Source organism: Rutilus rutilus (genome assembly GCF_951802725.1).
Source record: "Rutilus rutilus genome assembly, chromosome: 14".
Classification (NCBI taxonomy): Eukaryota; Metazoa; Chordata; class Actinopteri; order Cypriniformes; family Leuciscidae; genus Rutilus; species Rutilus rutilus.
In genome coordinates this window covers 33,581,105-33,606,799 of record NC_140219.1, presented here as the reverse complement: position 1 = coordinate 33,606,799, position 25,695 = coordinate 33,581,105, and the positions used below count along the sequence as shown (strand labels likewise).

Genomic DNA, 25,695 nt, shown 5'->3' with positions numbered 1-25,695 from the left:
AGTCTTATATGACCCACTAGCAATTAATCAAGGGACAATCAGTCTTCTTCTTTAAAAAAAAATCTAATTAGGCCAGTGTACATTTTTATGTAACTGATTCGAAAAAGTTATGAACAGTCTTAAAGAAAAATAAAAGATTACTAACTCATGCAACCGGCCCCAGAAGATCCAAAAGGTCATCAGAAACTCCACCCTCTTACAAAACCTACCAGGAAGTGACTAGTCATTACCAGTCACCGTTGTGAAGAACAGAGGACAGAGGACACATTATATTCGATTTTTTGTGTATTTCTGAATGAACCAAGATTAGATTTTGATTATAATAGTTATTTACTCTTTAAACCAAAAGTTCAGAAAGTGAAAGTAAATTGTAGATCATTGGATCTTTTACAAGACGAGGAAATGGATTCAAAATCTGTGGAAGAGCTTTCTTGTCCTGTTTGCTATGAAATCTTCAAGACTCCTGTTTTTCTGTCCTGTAGTCACAGTATTTGTAAAGAGTGTCTACAACAGTTCTGGAAAACTAAGAACACTCAGGAGTGTCCTGTCTGCAGGAGAAGATCCTCAAGAGATGATCCTCCAGTTAATCTCACGTTAAAAAACTTGTGTGATTCAGTGATAAAGGAGAGAAATGAGAAACGTTCATCAGGATCTGAGGAGATCTGCAGTTTACACAGAGAGAAACTCAAACTCTTCTGTCTGGAGGACAAACAGCCGGTGTGTTTAGTGTGCAGAGACTCAGAGAAACACACTAATCACACATTCAAACCCATAAGTGAAGTGCTTTCATCTTACAAGGTAAGACTAATGTCTCTCATTTAATTTGCTGAATACAGTGCTAAACATAGAAACATTATTATTTGTGTACACAATAGACCAGTATTTATTTGTACTTAGACTAAATCACTATGATTTTCTACCGATATAAAGTTCTGCACTAATCTTCGACCTCTCTGATGTTCAAAAATGCTTGAATGTAACAGCATTGGTAAAAAACATGTTTAAAAGAAAAAAATTGAAATGTCATGGGTTATTAATATTTTTCGAATAATAATATGTGATTTAAGACACACCAAAAAGTGACTGATACTAACATACTTTGACTTTCTGTATTTGTATTTGCACAACCACAAATTTAAAACTGCATGGATATAATAATTACGAATTGGCCATTGCAAAAAACAAATTTCTTTGATGAAAACATGATATCTTGATGGTCATCCTTTCCAAATTATGTCCAGCAATTTTTAGGCACAAATGCTTCCTGAGAATTATCCATTCAACATAAATAATGTAACAATAAAAACAACCAAACATACAATGTTTAAAGCTCTTATAGCTGCATAAGTGTCATAGATTTTAATCTTTAACCTGTAGGAGGAATTTAATACAGCACTGACGTCCTTACAAAACAAGCTCAAACATGGAGAAGAAATGAAAGAAGAGTGTGATGAAACAATTCAACACATCAAGGTGAGGATATAAAGAGTTAAAAACTCAACATTCACACAGAGTTTATTAAGTTTATTATTGACATTAGTGGAGTGTGTGTTCATACAGCGCTGACTGAAGTGAATGTGATTTGGTTTCAGTCTCAAGCTGAGCACACAGAGCGTCAGATTAAAGAAGAGTTTGAGAAGCTTCATCAGTTTCTCAGAGACGAAGAAGAAGCTACAATCACTGCACTGAGAGAGGAAGAGGAGCAGAAGAAGCAGAGGATGAAGGAGAAGCTGGAGGAGATGAACACACACATCTCAGCTCTTTCACACACAATCAGAGACATGGAGGAGATGATGAAAGACAATGACGTCTCGTTTCTAAAGGTGACAAATCAATCTGGCTTCATTCTCTGTGCAGAAAACAACTTGTATAGAGAGACTCACTGACACTGAGAGTGTTTGATAAGATATTAAAATGTTTTCAAACTCTATATTTTCCAGAACTTTACGGCCTCAATGGAAAGGTGAGTGAGCTGCTCGTATCTCTTCTCTCAGTGGATCTGAACTCAAATTCACTGCAGTTCTGACTCTTGAATGTTCCTCAGAGTCCAGATCTCACAGCCGGATCCACGGATGAGTTCTGGAGCTTTGATTCATGTGTCGCGTTATCTGGGTAACCTGCCGTTCAGAGTCTGGAAGAAGATGCTGGAAACTGTCCAACACAGTGAGTCTCAGCAGATTTGACACCAGTGCAGAAGATAGTTCAGATATAAACACACACAACATCAACATTTGATAGAAATATATATGTGAATCTAAATTGTATTTCAGAAAATCAGCAGATCATTCAGCGAACTCATAATGTCTACAAATGTTTATTTCTTATGGTCTATGTTTATGTATTAGGATACAATAGTGTTTATTGAATACTGATATTAAACCTAAAGTCTCAATCCATTCTGACAGTTACTGAGAGACCATTGTAATGATAGCATGATTTATGATCTCTTTCAACAAAAGAAAAATGTTTTACATTTCTAATACCATAACATTTCATCCTCTAATCTGATGTTATTCTCTTTGCAGCTCCGTTGACTCTGGATCCAAACACAGCGCATCGTCGTCTCACACTCTCTGCTGATCCGACCAGTGTGTCGTACAGTCGTATAGATAAAATGCTTCCTGACAATCCAGAGAGGTTTGACTTTTATCCATGTGTCCTGGGATCTGAGGGCTTTAACTCAGGAACACACTGCTGGGATGTGGACGTTGGAGACAATACATACTGGAGTCTTGGAATAACCACAGCATCAAACCAAAGGAAGGGAAAGGTTTTCTTCAAGTTTAATGTCTGGCATGTGCAGTACAAGAACAGCAAATACAGCTCACAATCCCCAGAGCAACCTGACACTGTCTTCACTGTTAAACAGAAGCTTCAGCGTGTGAGAGTTCAGCTGGACTATGATAGAGGAAAGGTGACATTCTCTGATCCTGTAACTAAAGACTGTCTGCACACATTCAGGACATCCTTCAATGAAATAGTCTTTCTATTCTTATGTAATCTATGCACAACTTCCCCTCTAAAAATCTTACCAGTTAAATTGTTTATTACAGCAGAAAATCACAGTTAAATCTGCTTCTAGATAAATTCAGTTTGGCAAATTATGCTTCAATAACAATTTAATCAAAGGGTCTTACTGATCAAGCACACTAAATGTTTGTCTCTTTCAGATAAAAAAAAAAAAAAAAAAAAAAAAAAATGGTGTTAATTATGCAGTGTTAATGCCAACTGCAATTTTGGCACAAGTGTGTTTTTTTATTGGAATTTTCTTATTTTACCCTCATTTTCTTTCATAAATCGCTGGGATCAAAAAATACTTATACACTCAGGATAAAAATATCCCCATTGAAACCCATTAAAACTGCCAATTTTTTTTTTTTTTTTTCAGGGCCGTTTAACTATTAAAAAATGCAGTCTTTGTTAATAGACTTTTGGTTCAGGTTGTTTTTACAAGTTTGGCCTATATAGCAAGTACTCGCTTTTTCCTGTTTTCTGCTTCTGCATAATAGAATCAATTGGATAAATGATTGTGTAATATTTGTGTGTGTGTTACTGTGAGGTTTGTATGTATGTACTAGTGATGGGGACGAGACCGCCTATGCCGAGTCCGAGTCAAGACCGAGTCTTTGAAGGGTCGAGTCCGAGTCGAGACCGAGTCCGTTGGTTTTCAAATTCAGTCGAGTCCGAGTCCGTTGGTTAACATGGGAGGATTTGAACTTGAAACACGGAGTGTACTGACGCCTTTCCGTGGTTAAAACAACATTGCTTCTTATGTTTGTTCATGTTTATTTGAGGCTATAAATTAACTAGTAGGAAGAGATGATCGGTTCACGAGCAGCTTTAACTGATGCTCTACAGCGATCTGTCACTACACATTTAAGAGCCACAAAACGGTATTTATTGTTTATATTTCTTTTAAAAAATGACCAAGTTTGAAAGGCGAAACTTTGTTTAATATGTTTAATATCAAAAGTAACCGAAAAGTAACCTGGTCTGTCCTGTCTGTCAGCGTGTTGTCAGTCTCCTCTCTGCTCCGCGATGTATTTTTCACTGCGTGAGAACATGGTGTGGCGTGAGAACGGTGTAGCTTGTCGGACATAGCGACAGTAACTAAGGGGGGCGGGTCTTTGCGAACAGTCAATTAAAATTTTCTAGTGGTATGTATTCTAGTGGACTAGTGATGGGACGAGACCGTCTATGCCGAGTCCGAGTCAAGACCGAGTCTTTGAAGGGTCGAGTCCGAGTCAAGACCGAGTCTTTGTAAGAACAAGTCCGAGTCGAGTCCGAGAAAGCAGAAATCGGTCTCGAGACCGGACTCGAGTCCGAGACCGGACTCGAGTACTACATCACTAGTATGTACTAAAATAATTGTGTTTGTGCATGTAATATTTGATCAACTTCTGATTCTACTGGACTGTAAATCACACATCCCAAAGTAATTATTATTATTATAAATTCAATACTTAAGTAACCATTAAAGTCATACAACAATTAAAGTATATTTAAACATGGTAAAGTATTGACACATTTTAGTGTCTGCATCAACTGCAGTGACAAATATAAGTCATAATGCCATAAATAAGACAAAATGACCACTGATGATCTAACATGACCCATTCTCAGCACCAGTGACTGCAGTGCATGCTGGGATTTGGTGACAGTAACAATAACATCGACATTCATAGTTGAACTGAACTGAATCACCACTGAACTGACTTCAGTTAAACAATGACACTGTTGTCTTTTTAGAGCTGCTTTACAGCTGAATTGATTTCTGTTTGCATTATTGATCATTATTTTCCTGTTTATCACTGTAAAGCTTGTAAGGGGATTTACAGTCAAAGACCCAGAACCAGATATGAACCAGAATTATAATAGATTGAAGATTTTTTTTACTGAAGATAGTTTGCAGTTTCATCAGGCAGAAGTCGGCTTCAAGACTCAAAACGAGTTTGTAGGCCACCCCGCTTACAGTTATAAAGATCACAGCAATTATACCCTTCACCAAAGTCAAAGTTACGTCCTTGCTTCAGGTTGAATGAATCTGATTGGCTAAGAAATAGATAAACATAGAAATGTTCCACTCATATACAGATAGACTGAAGCATATCTCCATTGATTATGCAGCTGACACATGGACCCTGAAGTTAGGCACGTCGTGACCATCCAGGTCGCAGATTTGGGTTGCTGGGCACCAGTCTGTACCGAACAGCAACTCAGTCAATCTCCAATAATGCCAGTGGTTCCTTAACCTGTAACCAAAAAGACTAACACACACACTGACACACAGCTTTTCTAAGGTTGGATTTGTCTAGGCTCTAACTATAAACAGGAGAGTATTCTCAAAACATCAAGATAATACACAGGACACTTTAATCTAACGCAGTAAAGTAAGTCTTTAACTGAGAAATGGTCCCTTAACCCTCTGGGGACCAAGCTGTTTTTGGGGTCCTTGAGATGTTCTGACATGCTCTGACATTTGTGCTTTTTTCAGTTATTTATAAACATGTTAATGGCAAAGGTGTAAATTCACTCTATATAGCACAAACAGGGCTACCATAATATGCGAGCAACGTGTATGTAGATGTTTGTATTTTTAAGAGAATAATGTTTATGCGTGGTTATTGGAAAAAATGTAAATGAAAGTTGCTGAATTAAGACCACAAAACACATATTAAATATGTGTCCACAAGACGTTTGACTAATGGATGTTGTCCCTTTGAGTTCTAGCTTCAAAATTATGTGAAAATAGTCTTGCTTTATCGTTCAAAAAAAAAAATACATTGATTTAAATGGTGTAAAACAGGTTTTGCTTGGAAAGCCAATATGCGAGGGGGAGGAGTAGTTTACACCTTACAATGATTACAATGTCCCACCCACTCTGCATAATGACTCTGCATAATTAGCCATTCATTCAGGTGTGACACTGACTGAGCCACAATGCAAGGACAAAAGATGTATTTAGAAGAAGACTTATATTGACCATTTAAGATTTCGCTTACATCTATCTTGTAAATATGTTTTGCTATTTTATTAAAAATGTTACAATTACAACAATAATTACAATTTCAACAATATTTCAAGTGTACTCTTTCTTTGTAAAAAAGAAAAAGAAAAAAGATTATAGGCCTACATTTTATCATATGTATTCATTAGTTTGAATATAGCAAATATATATATATAAATATATATAATATATATAAATAATATAGTTATATATATATATAAACAAAACAAAAAGCTTATTTGATGTGGCAGTATATTCTACAGTAGCCTAAAAACTGTACCCAAATCTAGTCAACAAGTGACTGACTGTAACGTTGTTTTAATGAAATATTAGGGCATATAAATGCTAATTTGCAGTTTAATACGTTGCTTATACAAATACATTTTATTTCAACATATTCCAGTCGATTTTTACTCATCTCAGTAGGCTATAGCAAAGCAGTTTATTCTTTCACACACAGACGCGCGATTCATATTTAGGCTAAACAGTCTTTACAAATATGTACCCTTCATTCATCTCACAGAAAGGCGAGTCATATTATAGAAATGTGATTCATCTTTTTGCGGTTTGCATAGGCCTACACTAACGTTATTCCATAACGTTATTCCACATCAACACTTGAGAAAAGAAAACAGCCTACCTCACTCCTCAGCGGGATCTGCTCCTCATATCAGGAGATATTGCTCCTCATATCAGCACTGTTCTGAGGAAACTTTTTGAGCCGCTATATTATGCTTCACTCGATTGCGACGCGCTTTGTTTACAGCTGATGTGGGGGCGTTTCACAGACTGAAATGGTTCTCAGAATTTGCATTTGAATAGCACACGCTCTCCGGGGAGTGGTCAAATTACTTTTGAATGGCTTGTAATGAGCTCGACTGGAGTCGCTCTCTTTTTGTACAGATTACAGAAGCTGAGAATATTTGTTTTTTATATAAATTACTTCATTTAAAAGATGCGATCTCAAGCTTTATGCCCGTGGGTCTGTTTGCCTGTTTGACTGAATTTTCTGAGTTATAGATCATTTTCGAACGCGTTTCAAATGGGAGTTTACTGACAGAGAGAAGGCAGAAATCGCATCATGTTAATTTTTCTTTATTTGTCAAAAAGCAAAACACTTTATTTTTATTGTGAGTATACAGAAAAAAAATAGAAACTGAACAGGATCGATTGATGTATTACACGAAAATGAAAGATCAAAATTAACAGAGCATTTAGTGTTTATTTTCATTGCTAAAAAAAAAAAAACCAAGCAAAACGCGCGGGCCCTCCTCCGGTGCCCACGGGTTAGCTGCAGGGCCTAGATGTTTCTCTTGGCCTGAGGTTTCTTCTCCCCCCATCTTGTGGTTCTCTGCTGGGGGTACCCCTTTGCTGCCCTGTCGACGCCCCTCTATCACCTCGGCTAGCTTTCTCAGGACCTAGTTGTGGCGCCATCTGTAGCGTCCCTGGGAGAGCGCGATCTTACAGATGTGCTGGAGGCTTGCGTTAGGGGTATTGCAGAGTGTGCAGCCTTCCTCACTCCCGAACCACTGGTGAAGGTTCTGAGGACAGGGAAGCGTGTCGTAGGTTGACCGGATGAGGAAGCTGGAGAATCGGTCAAAGGAAGCTTTGATCGATCTTTGCCAGTCCTTCTGAGAGCTGTTTCATCATGTTCTCCCCATGTTTGTCCATAAGTTCTGCCGTGTACTGCCTCCTCAGGCTTTTAATGGGTTACTCAGAGAGGAGTGGTATTTTCTCTCCCCCTACGACAAAAATGGTGCTGTCGTTTCTGACTCCTCTTCTGAGAGACAGGCTCAGTGATTTTAATGGCTTGATCTTCATTCGTGCCCACGACATCAACTCATCCATCCTTTTCAGCAGTCTTGATGTGCATGCTGCTGTCTGAAGGAGTCTGGTGACGTCGTCCATGTACGTCCTCAGTGGGGGTAGTCTCTGCCCAGATGGTAGCTTGATCCCTCCAACCATCTGTCTTGCTCTGACAAGGATTACCTCAAAGGCTGACACGAACAGGATGGGAGAGATGGCACAACCCATGGCAATTCCAACTTCTAACTGTTGCCACCCGGTGGTAAAATCTTGGAGGGCAAAGCACATCTGCAGGTCAGTGAAGTAGGATGCAACCATGTTCTTTATGCAGGAGGGCATATGGAAGAACTCCATGGCATACATTATCTGCTGTTGTGGGACTGATCCATACACATTAGCAGGGTCGAGCCAGACGACGTGCAGGTCTGTCTTCTCCCGCTTTGCCTTCTGGATCTGGTCCCAGATCATTGTAGAGTGCTCTACACACCCCGGGAAGCCTGAGACTCCAGTTGGTGTGGATGTATCCATTCTCCAGCAGTTAGGTGGTCATCCTTCTGGCCAGCACTGAGAAGAAGATTTTTCCTTCTACGTTCAGCAGAATGAGGTTTCTGAACTGGCTGATGTCTTTGGAGTTCGCTTCCTTGGGGATGAAGACCGCCGCAGCTCTTTGCCACTTGGATGGGATGAGTTGCTTTTTCCAGGCAGTTCTTATGAGGTACCATATCAGCTGATGAAGACCTTGCCTTCTCCACGACTTGCCTGACTTCAATGAGCTTGGGGGGCTTGATGTTGAACACAGTAGTCGGAGGTGCAGGCTTAGGCACGTACCCTGGTGTTCCTAATGGGACTTTCCTTACTGGATCGCTGCACTGTTCTCTGACGTGCTGTTCCAGTTACTCCCTGGTGGTTTCGAGCTTCCCACTCTTCTTCTCTTCCAGCAGCTGATGCTTAAAGGGGTCTTTGAAGAAGCTGGCTTGTTCTTTCTGTTTCCGTTTGCTGTACTTGCGGATACGTTCAGCCCTGCGAAGCCTGGACAGTCTTTGCCTGACCTACTCCCACAAGGCTTTCAGACCCTCTTTTTCTGCCAGCGTTGCCTTCCTCCAGTTCTTCCATAGTTGTCGGCGCCTTCGCACTAGATGGTCAATCTCCTTTTCCCTCCTTCCCTTCTATCTTTGGACGGTCCTCTGGTGAGGTCACTTTGCCAAACCTGTTCCTGCAGGCCTGCAGTGGCGGAGCCAGAGGGGGATCTGGGGTGGCACTGGACACCCCTGACATGCGATTGGCCACCCCGGGTGCCACCTCAAAATTTTATTTGCTACTGGCAGTTGCTGATGCTGATTTAAAAAAATAAAAATTACGTTCGCCGGCAACGCGGCGCGCGCGCAGTTTTCAAACGGACGAGCAGAGGACGAGAGATAGTTGCAAGATACCGAACTTCACAGAATAAGAAAACATCATATTTGAAGTAAGTTTTTAAGGTTTAGCATCAGGGGGGTTTGCTCCGAATACATTCGGCCTAATACACGCATATACAGTAGGCTACCTTGTCGTGTGTACGTTACAGTATACAAATGTTCTAGCTAATGTGAGGATAGGAGATCAAAACGCAGGCAAAGAAGAGCAGAAACAAGCGATATCATAATGCGATCACTATAGGACTGTGAAGCTTTATGGGTGTAGGGTGATGATGGACTCTATCTACTGTGTTTTGATCATCATTAAATCTGATCTAGATGTAGTCTTTGATAAAAATGCGATTTTCTAAGCTTTTTGCTCATGTTGCTTTTTATGAAACTTGCCAACATTCAAGTGTTGATAAAAAGACGCACGAAGCTAGAATAAAACAGAGTTTTTTTTTGTTTTTTTTTGTTTAAAAGCACAGGGTCTGTTCTTTCTTTTGGTATGTTCAGATATTCATACAACAAAATATTCTGGGGTGCCATGAAATTGTGAAAATTACCAAAAACACAATTTTTTTTTATACTGGAAAGAGTTAAGATAAAAATGTTGGTAATTGGATGATGATTAGAACAGTGTTTCTCAACTCCAGTCCTCGTGACCCACTGCTCTGCACATTTTGTATGTCTCCCTTATTTAACACACCTGAACCAGATCATCAGCTCATTAGGAGAGACTCCATGAACTGAACTGAGTGTGTCAGATAAGAGAGACATACAAAATGTGCAGAGCAGTGGGTCACGAGGACTGGAGTTGAGAACCACTGGATTAGAATATGAATATGATTGGAATCATATTTTAAATTTGGCATATTTTTGAACAGGGTCAATTAAAAAGAAAGGGAGAGATAGGCTATAAGAGTTCTTTTTAATAAGCACAAACATAGTCCAGTCATTTTATGAAAAAAGGTTTAACAAGTTGCAACAGAAGCAAACTCAAATAATTGTGTATCCTCAATATGGTTTCACCTGGCTATACCCAATGTTTAGATCTGTTGTGGTATTTATGCAAATTAGCACATACATAATTAGATTATGCACCATTTGTCCATGTTAACAAACAATAAAAAAAAAAAAACTTGTAATACATTTTTTGTTTGTCTTGATGTAAGTAATCAACTCAGTAATTTTCATGGTGATATCTAAAGGTTACAATTTTTACCCTATTCATGTGAGAGAAAGAATGAATAGGCGTATGAATAGGCTATATTTGGGTCTTTTTCTAAACTTTCCCCTAATGGGATTCTTCGGGAGTTGTTTTTCCTTACTTAGGACATATTGAGGATACAAAATCAGTTGAGTTTGCTTCTGTTGCAATTTGTTCAAGGTTGACCCCCATTTTGGCTTAAAATGACTGGACTAACAGGCAGATCAGATGCAAACGGACCACAGCCCTTGCATCACCACTGGCTAGTCAGAGTCAGTGTGGTCAGACTTCAGGACCAGCAACAGCTCAGAGCATCTACCAGACACAGGCAGTCAATCACATACCAAATTCAGGAATTTAAGTTGAGAAGATTTTGTCAGATTAAAAGGATAGTTCACCAAAAAATGAACACAAAAAAATAATTATAAATTAAATAATTATAATTAGAAAGAATAATTATAAATTATTATAATGAAAGAATTATGTTGTATTAAATCTTCCTAGGATAAGATTTTATATTGATGGGCAATAAAATTGTTTAAATTTTTCAAGTACATGTCTGCTTGATGCCTGCTATATCTAATTAAAAAAAATGTTTTTTGTAAATGTGAGGTTTTTTTGTAAATAAATGCAGCAGTTCATACCAGACACATGCTACGGTATCTTATCTCCTTGGTGCTTCAGCTTTGTTTTCTGCAAATATTTTGGATGTTCAACACTTATAGACACAAACAGAGTGACCCAATTCCTTCCATAAGCTTTTCCACTGTGTGTGTGTGTGTGTGTGTGTACTATGTACCCCCGCAAGTAGCAGTGGCCACCCCATGTATAAAACTCTAGTTCCGCCACTGCAGGCCTGGTATAGGATGTCCACAATTTGGTTGAGCTTAGATTCCGTCCCTCCTCGCAAAGATCCCTCCAGTATCTTGGCCAGGTCGGTGTCCAGTGTTCGCCATGCCTCTGTCTCTCTTGATTTTGGCCATTTGAGCTTGCCTCTTCTAGTTGGGTTCTTTGTCTCTGCTTTTGACTGTCCTGTGTGAGTTGGTGGCGACTGGGTCTTGGGACTCACGTGGGGGCTCTCCTTCCACCAGTGGGCCTTCTTCCTCTGTGACATCTTTGCCTTTTGCAACATTGGGTCCATCGGCTCTTTGGTTTTCGACCTGGCTTTCGGTCCCTCTTGTCTCACCTGCTAAGGCAGTGCAAGGTTGCTTTTGGCCTTTCTGCCCACAAAGGAAAATCTCATAAGCTTAGAGAAGTCATTCAACTCATTTGATATTTAGAAGGAATAAATATTGATCAATACCTTGATTATATTCACTCATTAGATATACATCGAACCAGCAGTGGATCTCAAAATCCACCGCCTTCAAGCTGCTTTGAAACAATCTGTATTGTATTGTACTGGGATTACTTTGTACCTGCACTTGGTTAGCCAGTTAAAAAACTAAAAACAATAGTTAAAAAACTAGTTATGACTTGTGTAGTTGCTCCCTAGCTATGAAGATATATTTCTCATATCAAGAGTCAACTGTATATCAACAGCCATGAGTCAAAGGAAAATTGATAAGGAACTTGATATGAGGACATTTAAGTACTAACACTGATGCAACTCATCAGCTCTTTAGTAAGTGCTTCAAAGCTGTGTTCAGAATCATGTACTTCCAGAGTAGATATAGGAACATCATGCAACTAGTGTTTTTAGGGGCATCAGTAACAGTTCTGGCTCTTCTTCCTTTACTGTGAATCCTGATGCTCAATGTAATGTATGAATGGTTCATAAAGATAAGGCGGCACGTGAACTGATTAGTTTCTGCCCTTTCAACTCTCGAACGGCAAAACAACATGGACTCTCTGTTATATGTGACGGAGCTCTATCTGCAGTATTACCTGTATTAACTGTACATGTCACAAGGACAAGTCACTCTCTATTACTAATAAAACCTGAACAGATTCTTATATTACCATTACAGTTTAGTGGTGTTATTATAAAATATGCATAGGGGCTAGGATAAAATCCAGATATAATATACATTTTTTAAATTAACCTCCTGAGACCCGAGAGTTTGCCTGGTGTGCATTTTATAATTGTCCTTGCTATTTGGGATAAGTAGGACCTAATAAGTATAATAACTAAAATTTGTTTTTGTACAGGAAGTAGTTTTTGCAGAAAATGATGTCCTCATGTGAGGACAGTGGGTCTATGATTTACCATACGATGTCCTCATGAGAGGACAGTGGGTCTATGATTTACCATAGTACTAGCAATTATGTGAAGTGTCAGTACAAAGGAAGTGGTAAACTGACAAAATCTGATTGTGTTATAATAGTAATGGTAATGGTCAGCAGAGAGCAGTAGAAGACCACTTATTGGCTCACTTTCATTTTAAACTTCTTGATTTTTACCAGTTTTCTGCACTAAAGCAAACCAGTTTTTCCATGTTAACTCAATAATGCATGCTCACACACACACACACACACACACACATACACACACACACAGACAAATGTTGTTTTTTCAATGCTATTGCGATCCATCTAAATATTCCCAAGTTTAGCTAACCACATGGTAGAATAAATAACGTTATATAGTCCCAATGTCCTCAAACGAGTGCTTCACATTTACTGATGTCCTAGAGTGCTACTATTACTAAAATATGTCAAATTTTAATCCCAATATGATGATAGAGACAGTATTGTACATAAATACATTTGTTTCATTCATATAATTTGAATAGATTTTTTACCTGGGTCATTTTTCTTTCAGGAACTGGTGTAGAAGTGTTTTGCTGATATTCCAGCCATTTTCTTCTCACTGACATTGGTGTAATGTTGTGATATCACCACAAGATGGTGTGGGCAGTGTCCCGAAATGTGGCCAACAGGTCTAAGATTTACAAATTTGACTATCATTGTGTCAAGAGGCAAAAATGTAATGTCCTCATATGAGGACTCAGGGTCTCAGGAGGTTTTTAACCAAGCAAAAATGCAAGTGAACTTGACTGCCGGTGGTCAACCTGCATTTTCATGTGGAAAACAGTTGATTTTTTGACATTTTAACAATTACTGCCATGCCTTCAGACCCACTTATATCATTTTGAATTATGAACCGAAGCAAGAACATGCATAATTTCTATCATGACAACTCTCGAAGAGTTTAGCACGGTAATGGATATGACCATGTTAATGTGCCCCTATTATGGTTTTTCAAATATTCCCTTTCATGCAGTGTGTAATATAGATGATTGTGAATGTAAACTACACTGCTGCTGTTATTATTGCTGCTGTACAATATAGCATGGATGATATTACCTGTAACAGATCTATACAAGTGGAGCTGGGGAAGGTGGAGGGTTTCTGCAAACTACAGCAAACACTGATCAAGTATTTGAATATTGAACAACAAGCTCATTGGCTGCTGATGCAACAGGAACCATCAGCTGCGCCATGAAGAGAACAACGTGATGCAAGCAGATTGAGTTGAGGACCATCAGCCTGTGCATGTAGAGTTTCATGACAGAACTTTGTATTAATGTCTTTACTGTTGCTATCAGGGTTTGAAATTTACTTTTTCACTCACCGGCCAATTTTGCTACTAAATTTTTAAATTACTGGCCATTCAAAACAGCTTATATATATATATATATATATATATATATATATAAGCTAGCATGCATGATATGATATATAGCTTATGATATGCATGCTGAAATGAATGTATGAAAACCAAATTTTATAATAATATTATATATATTATTATATATATTATTATTATTATTATAAAATTTGGTTTTCATACATTCATTTCTTATTCACACAAAATCCTGTCATCCAGCCATCTCCTCTCTAACTCTTTCATCCTCATCCTTTCCACCAAAAATGTGTTTTAGGGGGACAGATCAGTACAGTACAAAGAACATTAAAAAAAATGTAGGAGGAAAACAATAATGTCTTTTCTGTTAACCAAATGCTTTTTAATCTTCACTATTGCTTCAATGCAAATGAACAAGCGTGCCGTTATTTGTTGTGTAGTGAAGTGAGTGTTCAAGTATGAGCAGATTCTGTGCAATACGTTGTATTTAATATCATGATGACTCACAAGTTGAGTATTTGTGCTAAATCTGCACCGATTTGGCTTACACTAACTTTCCCAGCAAAGTGAGTAAACATAATAGCAGAGGTGGGAGTAAGTCACTAAATGCAAGTCTCAAGTCAAGTCCAAGTCTTAACATTGCAAGTCAAAGTCAAGTCAAGTCATTCTGTTGTAAGGGTCAAGTCAAGTCAAGTCAAGTCGCAACTTAGTCATCAAGTCATACCAAGTCACACACAGGCTCGTTTTACACATTTTTTAACTCTTTTATTACTTATTTAGACACAGAGGGCTGATGGGTTACAAAAAGAAATAAATTAGCTTGTGTGTAATAAATAAAATATAGTTAAGAAGCACTTTAAATGCTCTAAAATAAAAATAAATTAAATGAACAAAAGTAAACAAGAATTAATAAAACTTTTCCCATCTTGTGCTAGACACCAAACAATGGGTTGCATACTCAAAGTAGAATATCAATATCAGAAAAAAAAAAAAAAAAATCTTACTGTACAAGTGAGGCAGTGGTTTTTAAAAGGTGATGAACCTAACATTGTTTGTTCTGTTAAGAGTTATCCACAAACTATTATGATCATGTTACTCTAGGGCTTTTCATTAGTTTTCTAATATCTTTAATAATGTAAAAAAAAAAATATATATATATATATATCAGGTCATGCCCCAGTATTTATGGAGATATTAACCGTACATCAGATCAAACCATATTTATGTATTTGGCCATAACAACTTTAACCCTTGACCACTTCAATGCTAAACTATGATGTTTGGACAGTTTAAAATAATGTCAATGTGAAGGCAAATTACAGTGAATTGCATTTGCAAAAAATCAAACTGGACAAAACTTTATCGGTCATTTGTGAGCGATTGGGTCGCATTATCACTCCCCCATGGCTGAATACACGTTCAGCTGGTGCACTAGATGCTGGAATTGCCATAAGCCTGGTAGTCACCTTAAATAAAGAGGGTAATGCATTCCTATTTATAGACCAAAACTGAAGAGCATTCTGTCCATCACAAAGGTCAAGGTAGTGGTTAAGCTGGATAAGCGGACTAGAGCACGAATTGGTTTTCTGTTTTTTGCGGTAACCTGTGAAAAGTCCAGATTGATGCCCTGCCTCTGGCTCTCCATCTTGGACTTCAGGGTTACTGGTGGAAGCTGGAGATGGCGTGGTCTTGTGTGCCTCTTCGTAATCAGGTCTGAAAAATACAGAACATTCATTGCAAAATGTTGAAGATATGTATGGATTATAAGTTATAGTTACTGAGTTACAGACATGACCTCTACACTAAAATAATTTATAGACCAATTCATGTTATATTTCAAATTGAACAATATTTAATTACAAACCTACCTTTAATCATTGTAGACACTACCTCCTTGGTCTGATCAGGAGCCAAGACATCATGCATTAACCACATGGTGCCAAAGGAGGGGTCAAGTAATGCAGCTTTTAGATAGAGAGGGTCTGAGAAGGGAAGGGTTGCCGCATCATGCTCACCATCTTCCATCTTTACATTTACAAAGATCCCCTTGAATCTTCTTTTAAGGGAGGCCTGCAGGCTATGAATAAAGCCACCCAAGTAGCACACTTTGTCTTTTTCATTCTCTAAATGGTGATTTAATGAGAGAACACATGGAGCCACTGCACTGATTGTCACTACTTTTTCTCCCTGGGTAAGATCGGTGGCCTCTGCAAAGGGCTGTAAGATGCGGACAAGTTCTTGTAACTGGCTCCACTCTCGTGATGTGAAGATCAGTTCTTTATGGCCAACATTTGAAAGAACTACGCCCAGTCTTTGGTTTTCACATGCAAGGATTGCTTTTAACTGTCTCAGGGTGGAATTCCAGCGAGTAGTCACTGAAGCTGGTATTCCATGTTGACCGAACTCCGACTCAAAGATTTCTTTGAAAGAAGAACTGGTGTGGAGCAATGAGCTCAATTTTGAGGACTTTGACAAACTGGCACTTGCAACTTTTGTGTCTTTAAGGTCATCCCCAATGACCAGCTGCAAGGTATGAGCAAAACACTGGAGTCTGGTTTGTGATTTCGAAGTTCTATCCATCATCTCTTGCTCCTCTACAGACACATCATTCCACATCTCTGCGTCATCAAGACTATCCTCCACCTCCTCCTCTGGTCCTGGAAAGCAGACAGTGAAGGCTTTCTTCATGTTGGGCGCATTATCGCATATCACATGTGAAATCTTCTTCTTGATGTGATACTCATCACATATTTGTTGAAATTTTTCACACATGTTTTCACCAGTGTGTGATCCTTTGAACCGGTCACATGCTAACTAGTTTGACTGTAGCTTCAGATTGTCGTTTTCAATGTTGACCCAGTGTGCTGTGACCCCTAAAAAGCCCCTCATTTTACGGTCTGACCAAATGTCAACGGTCACTGACACATTGTCTATTCTGGCAAGTTCCGCTTTTAATTTAAGCTTCCTTTGGCTCACCAGATCTTCAAGTTTTGAGGTCATTGTGCGTCTACAAACAGGAGTGTATTTACTGTCCACAATCGACAAAAAGTCATAAAAGTTTTTATTGTCAATTATTGACAATGGAAGATTGCAGTTTATGATCAGGTCTGATAGTATTGAGTGCGTTATTGCTTTTTGCTGAGGATGACTACTGCTGTAGAGTGGAACAGTGCGCTGGCCTAGAAATGCAAGATCTGAGACTGCGTTGAATCAATCTCAATTTTGGCCTTGAGGTACTCTTCATATCTAAAAGAAAAGAAAAGCACCTATTACTTTATGTATAAGACATATTTTAAACATTAGGCTAAAGTAATTATAAACATAATCTTAAAAAAAAAACTAAAAAGATATTGCATTCTAAATTAGTACTGTATGCCAAAGTTTGTATGTTCTTAAGTTGGAAGTAGGTAGATACCACAGAAAACCTCGTGCTTGAAAACTAGCAAAACCTTTGCCCAGTAACCAACCACTTACTTCTCGCTGTGCAACTTGAAGTGACGAATGAAATTTGAAGTTGTGGCCGATGAATCACTTATCTTTCTTGGCACTGCGGATATTACACCCAGCCGTTCTTTTCTTGGCCGTGTACGCGTAATCTCTAAACCCAAACTTTATTATCCTCGGGGCTGAGGCTGGTGTTGTTGTTGCGGTGTCCATGTTGTCCGCAGAGGGATCTGCTGTTTTGGCAGGCGGCAAGAGGCTTCCGGATAGCGTCTAGCGGTTTACGCATGCGTATAAAGAAGAGCAGCTTGGGTTCGCCGACTTATTGGAAAATATATAGGTCATTCTTAAATATATAAAAAAATCACAATAATTGAAAAAAAAATTTTTTCCACAAGTCATTTCAAGTAAATAGGCACAAGTCCGAGTCAAGTCTAAAGTCACAAGGAGCAAGTCTAAAGTCAAGTTGAGTCTTTTCAGAGATCTAGTCAAGTAAGTCTCAAGTCCAGAAAACTGCGACTCGAGTCTGACTCGAGTCAAGTCATATGACTCGAGTCTCCCACCTCTGCATAATAGTAATATGCCAAATTGGCTAGTGATTTGACAGCATTACCCGCCACAGTTGATTTTTACCCGCATTCTCTGTAGTCCTTTAAAGAAATGCACCGCATCTGTAACAGATTCCCTAGATCTCTCCGTCATTATCACAAAAGGCTGTTATTTAAATGGATATATAATAATAAAAAAAAAAAAGTCTTTTCAAGGTGCATTTTAAAATAAATTTGTCTCAAAAATCTGAACCCTCGGTTTGAATGGGCATGACGTGTCTGAGAGTAGGTTCAACACTGTTGAAGAACTTAGTGACAGTTGGAAAAGTGTTTTTTATATAGTGTGTATGTATGAGTGTGTGTGCAATGTACTGACTGTACTGACGCTGTGGAATGAGAACTGAACTGAGCTAAGCTGGAAGATGACAACTTTTTTTTGTTGCAGAACTTCTTTACAGATTAAATGAAGTAATTTAATAATTGATGATCTTTACAACGGAACTGAATCACCACTGAACTGACTTCAGCTGAACAACAGTGCATAATTCTCCTGTTGATCACTGTGAAGCTGCTTTAAAACAATCTGTATTGTATAAAGTGTTATATAAATAAAGATGACTTGACTTACAATCTGCACTGTCATGTGACCTACAACACTTCCTACCCAATCATGACTTCTCTCCCATGAAGTAGCTAGTGTCCATCAGATGCGCACTTAATGTGCATTATTTGCTCTTTATTTAGTTTTACTGAAGTCAGCCAGATCCCGGCCGTATCCAGATCAGATGGTGGACCTGCACCTGGACCCATCCATGACGCATCCTGAAGTACCAGCCTCATCAGCCCTGTGAAGGCCTCATCGACACGACCAATCTGACTTCTGACCTGTAATGCTGCCTGGATCATAATCATACACTGTTCGCTCGTTGGCCAGAGGAGAACTGAGCGACTGAGCCTGGGTTCTCCCAAGGTTTTTTTTCTCCAATCTGTCACTGATGGAGTTTTGGTTCCTTGCCACTGTTGCCTTGGCTTTTGGCTTGCTTAGTTGGGGACATTTAATATTCAACAATATTATTGATCTGCCTTACTTCGCGTGGACGATGACGCAAATTGTCTTCTAGAAATGTTCTTCTGTGCTTTAGGGTTAAAGGAAACGTCCATTAATTTAACGGATATTGTCCTGGCAGGATACCTTTTCTGTTTTTCTATGGATTTTTTTCTTACAGTGTGTGTTTGCTATGTCACCATCTCCAGTCACCAGCACAGTCACCTCAGCACTACATTTCCCAGAATCCCTCCTGGCTCTCACCTGCACACACTCAGTGATCACCCGCACCTGCAGCTCATTCCCTCATCAATCACTCAGTATAAAAGCACACACTTCAGTTGCACTAATTGTCTAGTCTCAACTTGGATGTCAGAGAGCTTACTATGGTCTTGTGTGGTGTATAGGCCTCCTCTGATTATCCTCTTACTGGATCACCTTGTGATTGTGAAGTGAAGCTTTCTGAACCAACAAAGCTTCCAACACGTTTGTATCAGAAAAAGGTTAATTATTTGAAGCTTTTCAAATCATTGCTCGATGAGGACCTCTGCAGGTGAAAGTGAGGGAAATGTTGTCGCAAAATGTTTCACGACCGACCAACGCATTAATCTTAGAAGCAAAAATGAATGAATGAAATAATGATCAATAAATGAATCAATATATTAAATACATGACTACAATCTGTTACATTGCATATACTAGTAACTCAAAACTATGAAGAAAACATTTTGTATTCTGGATGTGGAGATTATTCCTGTTTGTAAACAAATAAAACTCATGAATAGAGGAAGTAAATACACACACACTCTCCCTCTCGCTCTCTTTCATTATCGTAAATCTGTAGGCTACAACTACTACAGACCAACAATGTATTATAGCCCAGATGGCCAAGGCTTATAGTGGCTTTGTGCTTAATGATCATTGTAAGAAGTGTTCTTTAGTTTTACCGGTGCTTGGGGAGAGGGTAGTGCTTAAAGTGTTTTGAGATGGGACCAGTGCAGTCCTTTGAAACAGTGTGTAAATGACAGTGCTATAAGAAATGCAGACACAGTGGAATGGAAATATTTTATACTGCAACAAAATACTCTTGCTATACAACAAACAGTTCAATGCAACGCAATACACCTTAACAAACCACAAGGACACGCCCTGTGTCACGTATTTTTGAATCCGATTACGAAGCAGTCACATGGGTGTTTTGTGTGGATGAGCAGGCCGGAGCGCATTAAGGGTTTTCTGTTAGAACGGTGTCGTGTTGGCGGCCCAAGAGTCTGACAACAGAAAATCTAAATCAAAAACGCCTTTATTGGGGATTCGGTTGTATTAAAATATAGTATGTGACAATTTAGAGAGTAGAATGACTTCACAGATATTGTTGTTATCACATGACACCCTTCTAAATGTAATAAATAAAGGAGGGGATTTAAGAAAACTACATTTATGTATAAAATATTTTGTCAGTATTTAATGTCATTTAATTAAATAAAACAATACAATAAAACAATATCCTATATGTATTGTAAATTAAATGAACATCAGCAACCACCTCTTTCTTTGACAGCTAATCCTGTATTGTTTTTCAAAGGCAAAAAAGCTACATGAAAAACGTGTTCCGAATGTTCAAATTGGTTAATACAGAAGTGGTTCTCTTACGAGAGATTCTCTCGTATTGCGTAAGTTGCTTACGCTACGGGTAAAGTAATTTTTTCTCGAGATACTGAAGCCAAAAATTATCCTTAATTTTGTGTATATTGTCAACGCATTGCAGCAGCTGGCCGACCTAGAGCGGGCTTACTAGCGAGCTCATTGGCTGCTCTGCGGCAACTGCAGCAGCCTACTGTTGAGCCCCGCGTGACGTCACGCTTCGCGCCCTCACACGGCATTGCCCGCCAGAATGGGTGTGGCTTAGCGTATATAAGGGCGGCTCGGAGGCTGCTTATCTGATTTTCATCTCTTCAGTGAAGCTCTCCGCATCGCTGGATTTCGAGGAAGCCGCCGCCGTTGAAGCTAGCGAACAGCAAACCTAGGACAGCGCTTGAGGAAGCCAGACGATTCTTGCCGCCTTCAGCCATCCGTGCCTGCTACGCTATCCAGCGACATATCCTTTTTCTCTGCAGTGTGTGTTCGCCGCTGTGACACACACTTTTTCCTCTAGTATTTCTTGTGGCTCTTGCAAAGCCCCGCTCAGCGACGGAGACCGCCACATCATCTGCGCTCTTTGCCTGGGCCGAGACCACGCAGCCCTCGCCTTGTCTCTTTTAGGCAGCTGTGTCCATTGTGAGGACTTGACTCTGTCAACCCTGCGGGCTCGACTGGCCTCGTTCGACACTGAAGCTCCGGCCGCCTCTGCTGGACCGCACAGAAAGAAGTGCCGTTCTCAGAGGCTACCGGAGCCTGTGATGGCATGCGAGCGCTTGCCGGAACCCTCCCCTCGAGCCTCGCTATCTCCTTCACAGCTTCCCCTTCTGGACGTGCAGATGCTGGCCTCCGCCACTGCCGCCGCCTCGGGTGATGAAGCGGACGAAGGTGCCATTGACGACAGCTGTTCCCTCCTGGCTTCAGGAAGTGAAGACTGGTCCGGGTCCAACCCGGATCCTTCCCCTTCGCTCCAGGAGTCCTTCAGGGCCAGCGTGGATGCGGAACTGATTCGCCTCCTCACTAAGGCCGTCGACCAGCTCGGCCTCGAGTTGTCCCACCTGAGGAGCCCACGCCCAACAGGCTTGATGGGTGTTTTCTGCCTGGCCGCCGCCGCGTGCCCGCCTCCAGGTCAGCGCCCTTCCTGCCAGAGCTCCACACTGAGCTCTCGAATTCGTGGAACGCACCTTTCTCCGTGAGACTTCACACCTCCGTCTCCTCGATGCTCTCCCAAGTAAACGGCGCCGACGAGAAAGGTTACAAGGCTATCCTCCCCGGCCTAGGATTGCGCTGACACCTGAGCCCGCAAAGCCCTCCTAACGTCAAGGAGGAAAAGGTGGTTAAGTCCCGCCGCGGCCGAACCACCATCAAAGCGTTTCGCTCTGTCAGTTCCCTTAATAAAGGCGACTGCAGATGTGTACTTCGCAGCCACCGAGCGCGTTGCAGTACCCGCTCACCTGCACCCAAATGCCGTTTCACGGCAGCCCAGAGAAATCTCATAAAGAGTTCAATTTCTGGTTATCTGACTCATGCCGATGGTGTCTTGAGTGTAGAAAATGTGCCCGCTTCCCAGTGTTCACCCCTACACACAAGCACGGTTCCCCCTGTATCACTCACTCACGCAGAGCCCACTCTCATAAAGCCGGCGTACGCCGCTCGAGTGTTAGATGTAGGGAATGTGGCCACAATTCAGAGCCCACACCTACTCACCGCCCGCTCTACCACACTTGTATCTCAGGGGTTAGAACAGTGTGTTAAATGTAAGTCCTGTGCCTGCCCGCGAGCATTCATGCTTACTGATAAACACAGCATGCCCGTCCCGGGGTTTTCTCCATGAAATGTTCCCCGTTCAAGGCGACCAGGGCGTTACATGTAAACTGGCCAGCTGCCGCTTTCAGCGCGCCGCTGTGTTCAAGCATCGAGAGCGCGCTCGCCGTGCCGGTACCTCAGTTTCAGGTTCAAGAGCCCACGCCAGGTGGCGATCGGAACCTAGAGGCTATTCGACCCCTAGCTATGCACACGAAAGCGTGGGAAGCTATTCCAGGCGTGTCAGAATGGGTGCTGAACACAATAACACAGGGTTATTCGCTGCAATTCGCTCGCTGTCCCCCGCGCTTTCTTAGCGCGGACCGAGACGAAAGTGAATCAAGAGGTAGTACACCTGCTTTGTGCAGAAATAGCAAAGCTGTTGTGCAAGGGGGCCATAGAACCAGTACCACCTTCCCAGAACGAGTCAGGCTTTTACAGCCGTTATTTCCTCGTTCCAAAGAAGGATGGGGATCTCAGACCGATCCTAGATCTGAGACGTTTGAACAAAGCTCTCGTCAGACGACCGTTCAAAATGCTCACGACCAGACAAATCCTCGTGCAAATTCGCCCAAGGGACTGGTTTATCTCTCTCGATCTGAAAGACACTTACTTTCAGATTCAGATAATACCCCGTCACAGGCCATTCTTGAGATTCGTTCTTCGACGGTCAGGTATATCAATACACCGTCCTCCCTTTCGGCCTGTCCCTAGCACCCCGTACCTTCACGAAGTGCATGGACGCGGCTCTCGCTCCCCTCAGAAGTCAGGGCATGCGAATATTAAATTACTTGGACGATTGATTGATTTTAGCACAGTCGGAGATAGAGTTGATATCTCACAGAACGTTGCTTCTCAGCCACCTGGAAAGCTTGGGTCTCACGGTCAACTGGACCAAGAGCTCATTACTGCCCAGCCAGACGATCTCTTTTTTGAGAATAGATCTGGATTCCGTGTCTATGACGGCTCGCCTGTCGACGCAGCGCGCGCGCCGAGTTCGATTCTTGGCCGCTTCATTCCGGACAGGCAGCCTCGTTCCCCTGAAAACTTTTCAAAGAATGCTAAGCTGCATGGCATCAGTCGCAGCGGTGCTTCAGCTGGGTCTGCTACGTATGCGCCCGCTTCAGCGCTGGTTGAACGCACGAGTACCACACCGAGCGTGGGCTCTCGGCGGTCTGTGCATCAGAGTGACTCAGAGCTGCGTCTCAGCTCTGGAGCCCTGGACAGCGGCCGAGTGGTACCGATCGGGGGTGACGATGGGAGCTATCTCACGCCGAAAAGTTATCTCGACAGACGCATCCAACCTGGGTTGGGGCGCACTTTTCGAGGGCAGACTGGTCTTTGGCCAGTGGTCAGACCGGGAAAAGCGCCTTCACATAAACTGTCTAGAGATGCCCAGATGCCCGCTGTACGCTTTTCCCCCGATCTCGCTATTACCACAGGTAATCAGGAGAATCAGGGAGGTGGGCCATTCAGTGCTCCTTGTGGCCCCACGATGGGAGAATCAAGTCTGGTTCCCAGAGCTGATGCAGCTGACGGATCTAGTCCCGTGGCCGATTCCGGTGAGAAGAGATCTCCTCTCTCAAGCCGGCGGCTCGATTTGGCATCCTCATCCAGAGCGCTGGTCTCTGCATGCATGGATAATCAACGGATACCCGTTGGCCTGCCAGAAGGGGTGGTGAACACGATCACGCAGTCTAGAGCTCCTTCCACGAGAAGGCTCTACGCATCAAAATGGTCGGTGTTCGCGAGCTGGTGCACGGCAAAAGGCTCTGATCCACAAACCTGTGGAGTCGCTGAGGTACTTGTTTTCCTTCAAGAGCTGCTGGATAAGGGCAGGTCCCCTTCCACGCTCAAAGTTTATGTTGCGGCTATTGCGGCGTTCGCGGCGTCGACGCTCGGCCAGGCAATGGGAAGGAATAAACTAGTCATCCACTTCCTTAGAGGAGCTAGGAGGATGAATCCCCCGTGACCCCGTCTGTCCCTATGTGGGATCTTTCTGTGGTCCTGGAGGCCATGAAAGCACATCCCTTTGATCCACTGCAGACCGTGGATCTGAAATACCTTTCGCTCAAGACCGCATTTTTGATAGCCCTGTCAACAGTTAAGCGCGTAGGTGACCTACAGTACATGCGTTATCTGTTAACGCTGCGTGCCTCGAGTTTGGACCTAATGACTCTAAAGTCATCCTCAAACCGAGGCATGGTTATGTCCCCAAAGTGCTTGGCACTCCTTTCAGAGCGCAGGTTATTACGCTTTCAGCCCTGCCGGGCTCCAGTAGCGAAGCTGATGCTGACCTCCTCTGCCCTGTTAGAGCGCTGAGGGTTTACATCACGCGCTCTGCCGCCTTCAGGCACACGGAGCAGCTCTTCATTTCGTTCCGTGGACGCACTAAAGGCCTCGCCACCTCGAAACAGAGTCTGTCCAGGTGGATTGTTGACGCTATTGCTGCTGCATACGTGTCTAAAGAACTGCAGTGAGGGCTCATTCAGAGGCATGGTGTCTTCATGGGCCTGGTCCAGCGGGATTTCCATTCATGACATACAGTATGTACAGCGGCAGGCTGGGCCTCCCCCTCTACATTTATTAGGTTTTACAAGGTTTTACCTAGAGGTTCCCGCTCTGCAGGCTAGACTTTTGTCAGTCTAGTAGTAGAGTATGTTCGGCTCTAAACCGTTCATGGGCAGGCTACTCTCACTCTATATCAGTTACCCTGGCTGAAAATACACTGTGATATAGTTATCCAAGTGTCAGTATGTTAAAGTTATCCAAGTGTCAGTACGGACCGGCGTGCCGCTCTGTGTGTTGACCACAGGATACTGTGTGCTTATGTACATGAACTGGCCCACTCAGGTTGGCCGTCTTATTCCCACTGATCTATGTTCCCCGGCTGTGTCCTTGGGAATATATGTGGTTGATGCGGGCGCGCAAGGCGTTGACAAGGGGTTCCCATAGCGTAAGCAACTTACGCAATATGAGAGAACCTCTCGTAAGAGAACATAATCGGTTACTAACATAACCTCGGGTCTCTCTAAAGAGGGAACGAGTATTGCGTAACCGGCCGTGCTCGCTTCGAGCTGATATCGCTTCAGTCGATGAAAACCAGGTAAGCAGCCTCCGAGCCGTCCTTATATACGCTAAGCCACGCCCATTCTGGCGGGCAATGCCGCGTGAGGGCGCGACGTCACGCGGGGCTCGACGGTAGGCTGCTGCA

At 41.8% G+C, this 25,695-nt stretch overlaps 1 protein-coding gene across 1 annotated transcript in view; it reads left to right on the top strand.

Moving 5' to 3' along the window:
• Positions 1-369: 369 nt before the first annotated feature.
• Positions 370-25,695, top strand: part of LOC311303516 (zinc-binding protein A33-like) — an 81,873-nt gene continuing 56,547 nt past the window's right edge. The window contains exons 1-2 of the mRNA XM_084430038.1: positions 370-798; positions 1,378-1,473. Coding sequence (XP_084286164.1) covers positions 403-798; positions 1,378-1,473 — 492 coding nt within the window. The 5' untranslated portion in view covers positions 370-402. The remainder of the gene's footprint in view (positions 799-1,377; positions 1,474-25,695) is intronic.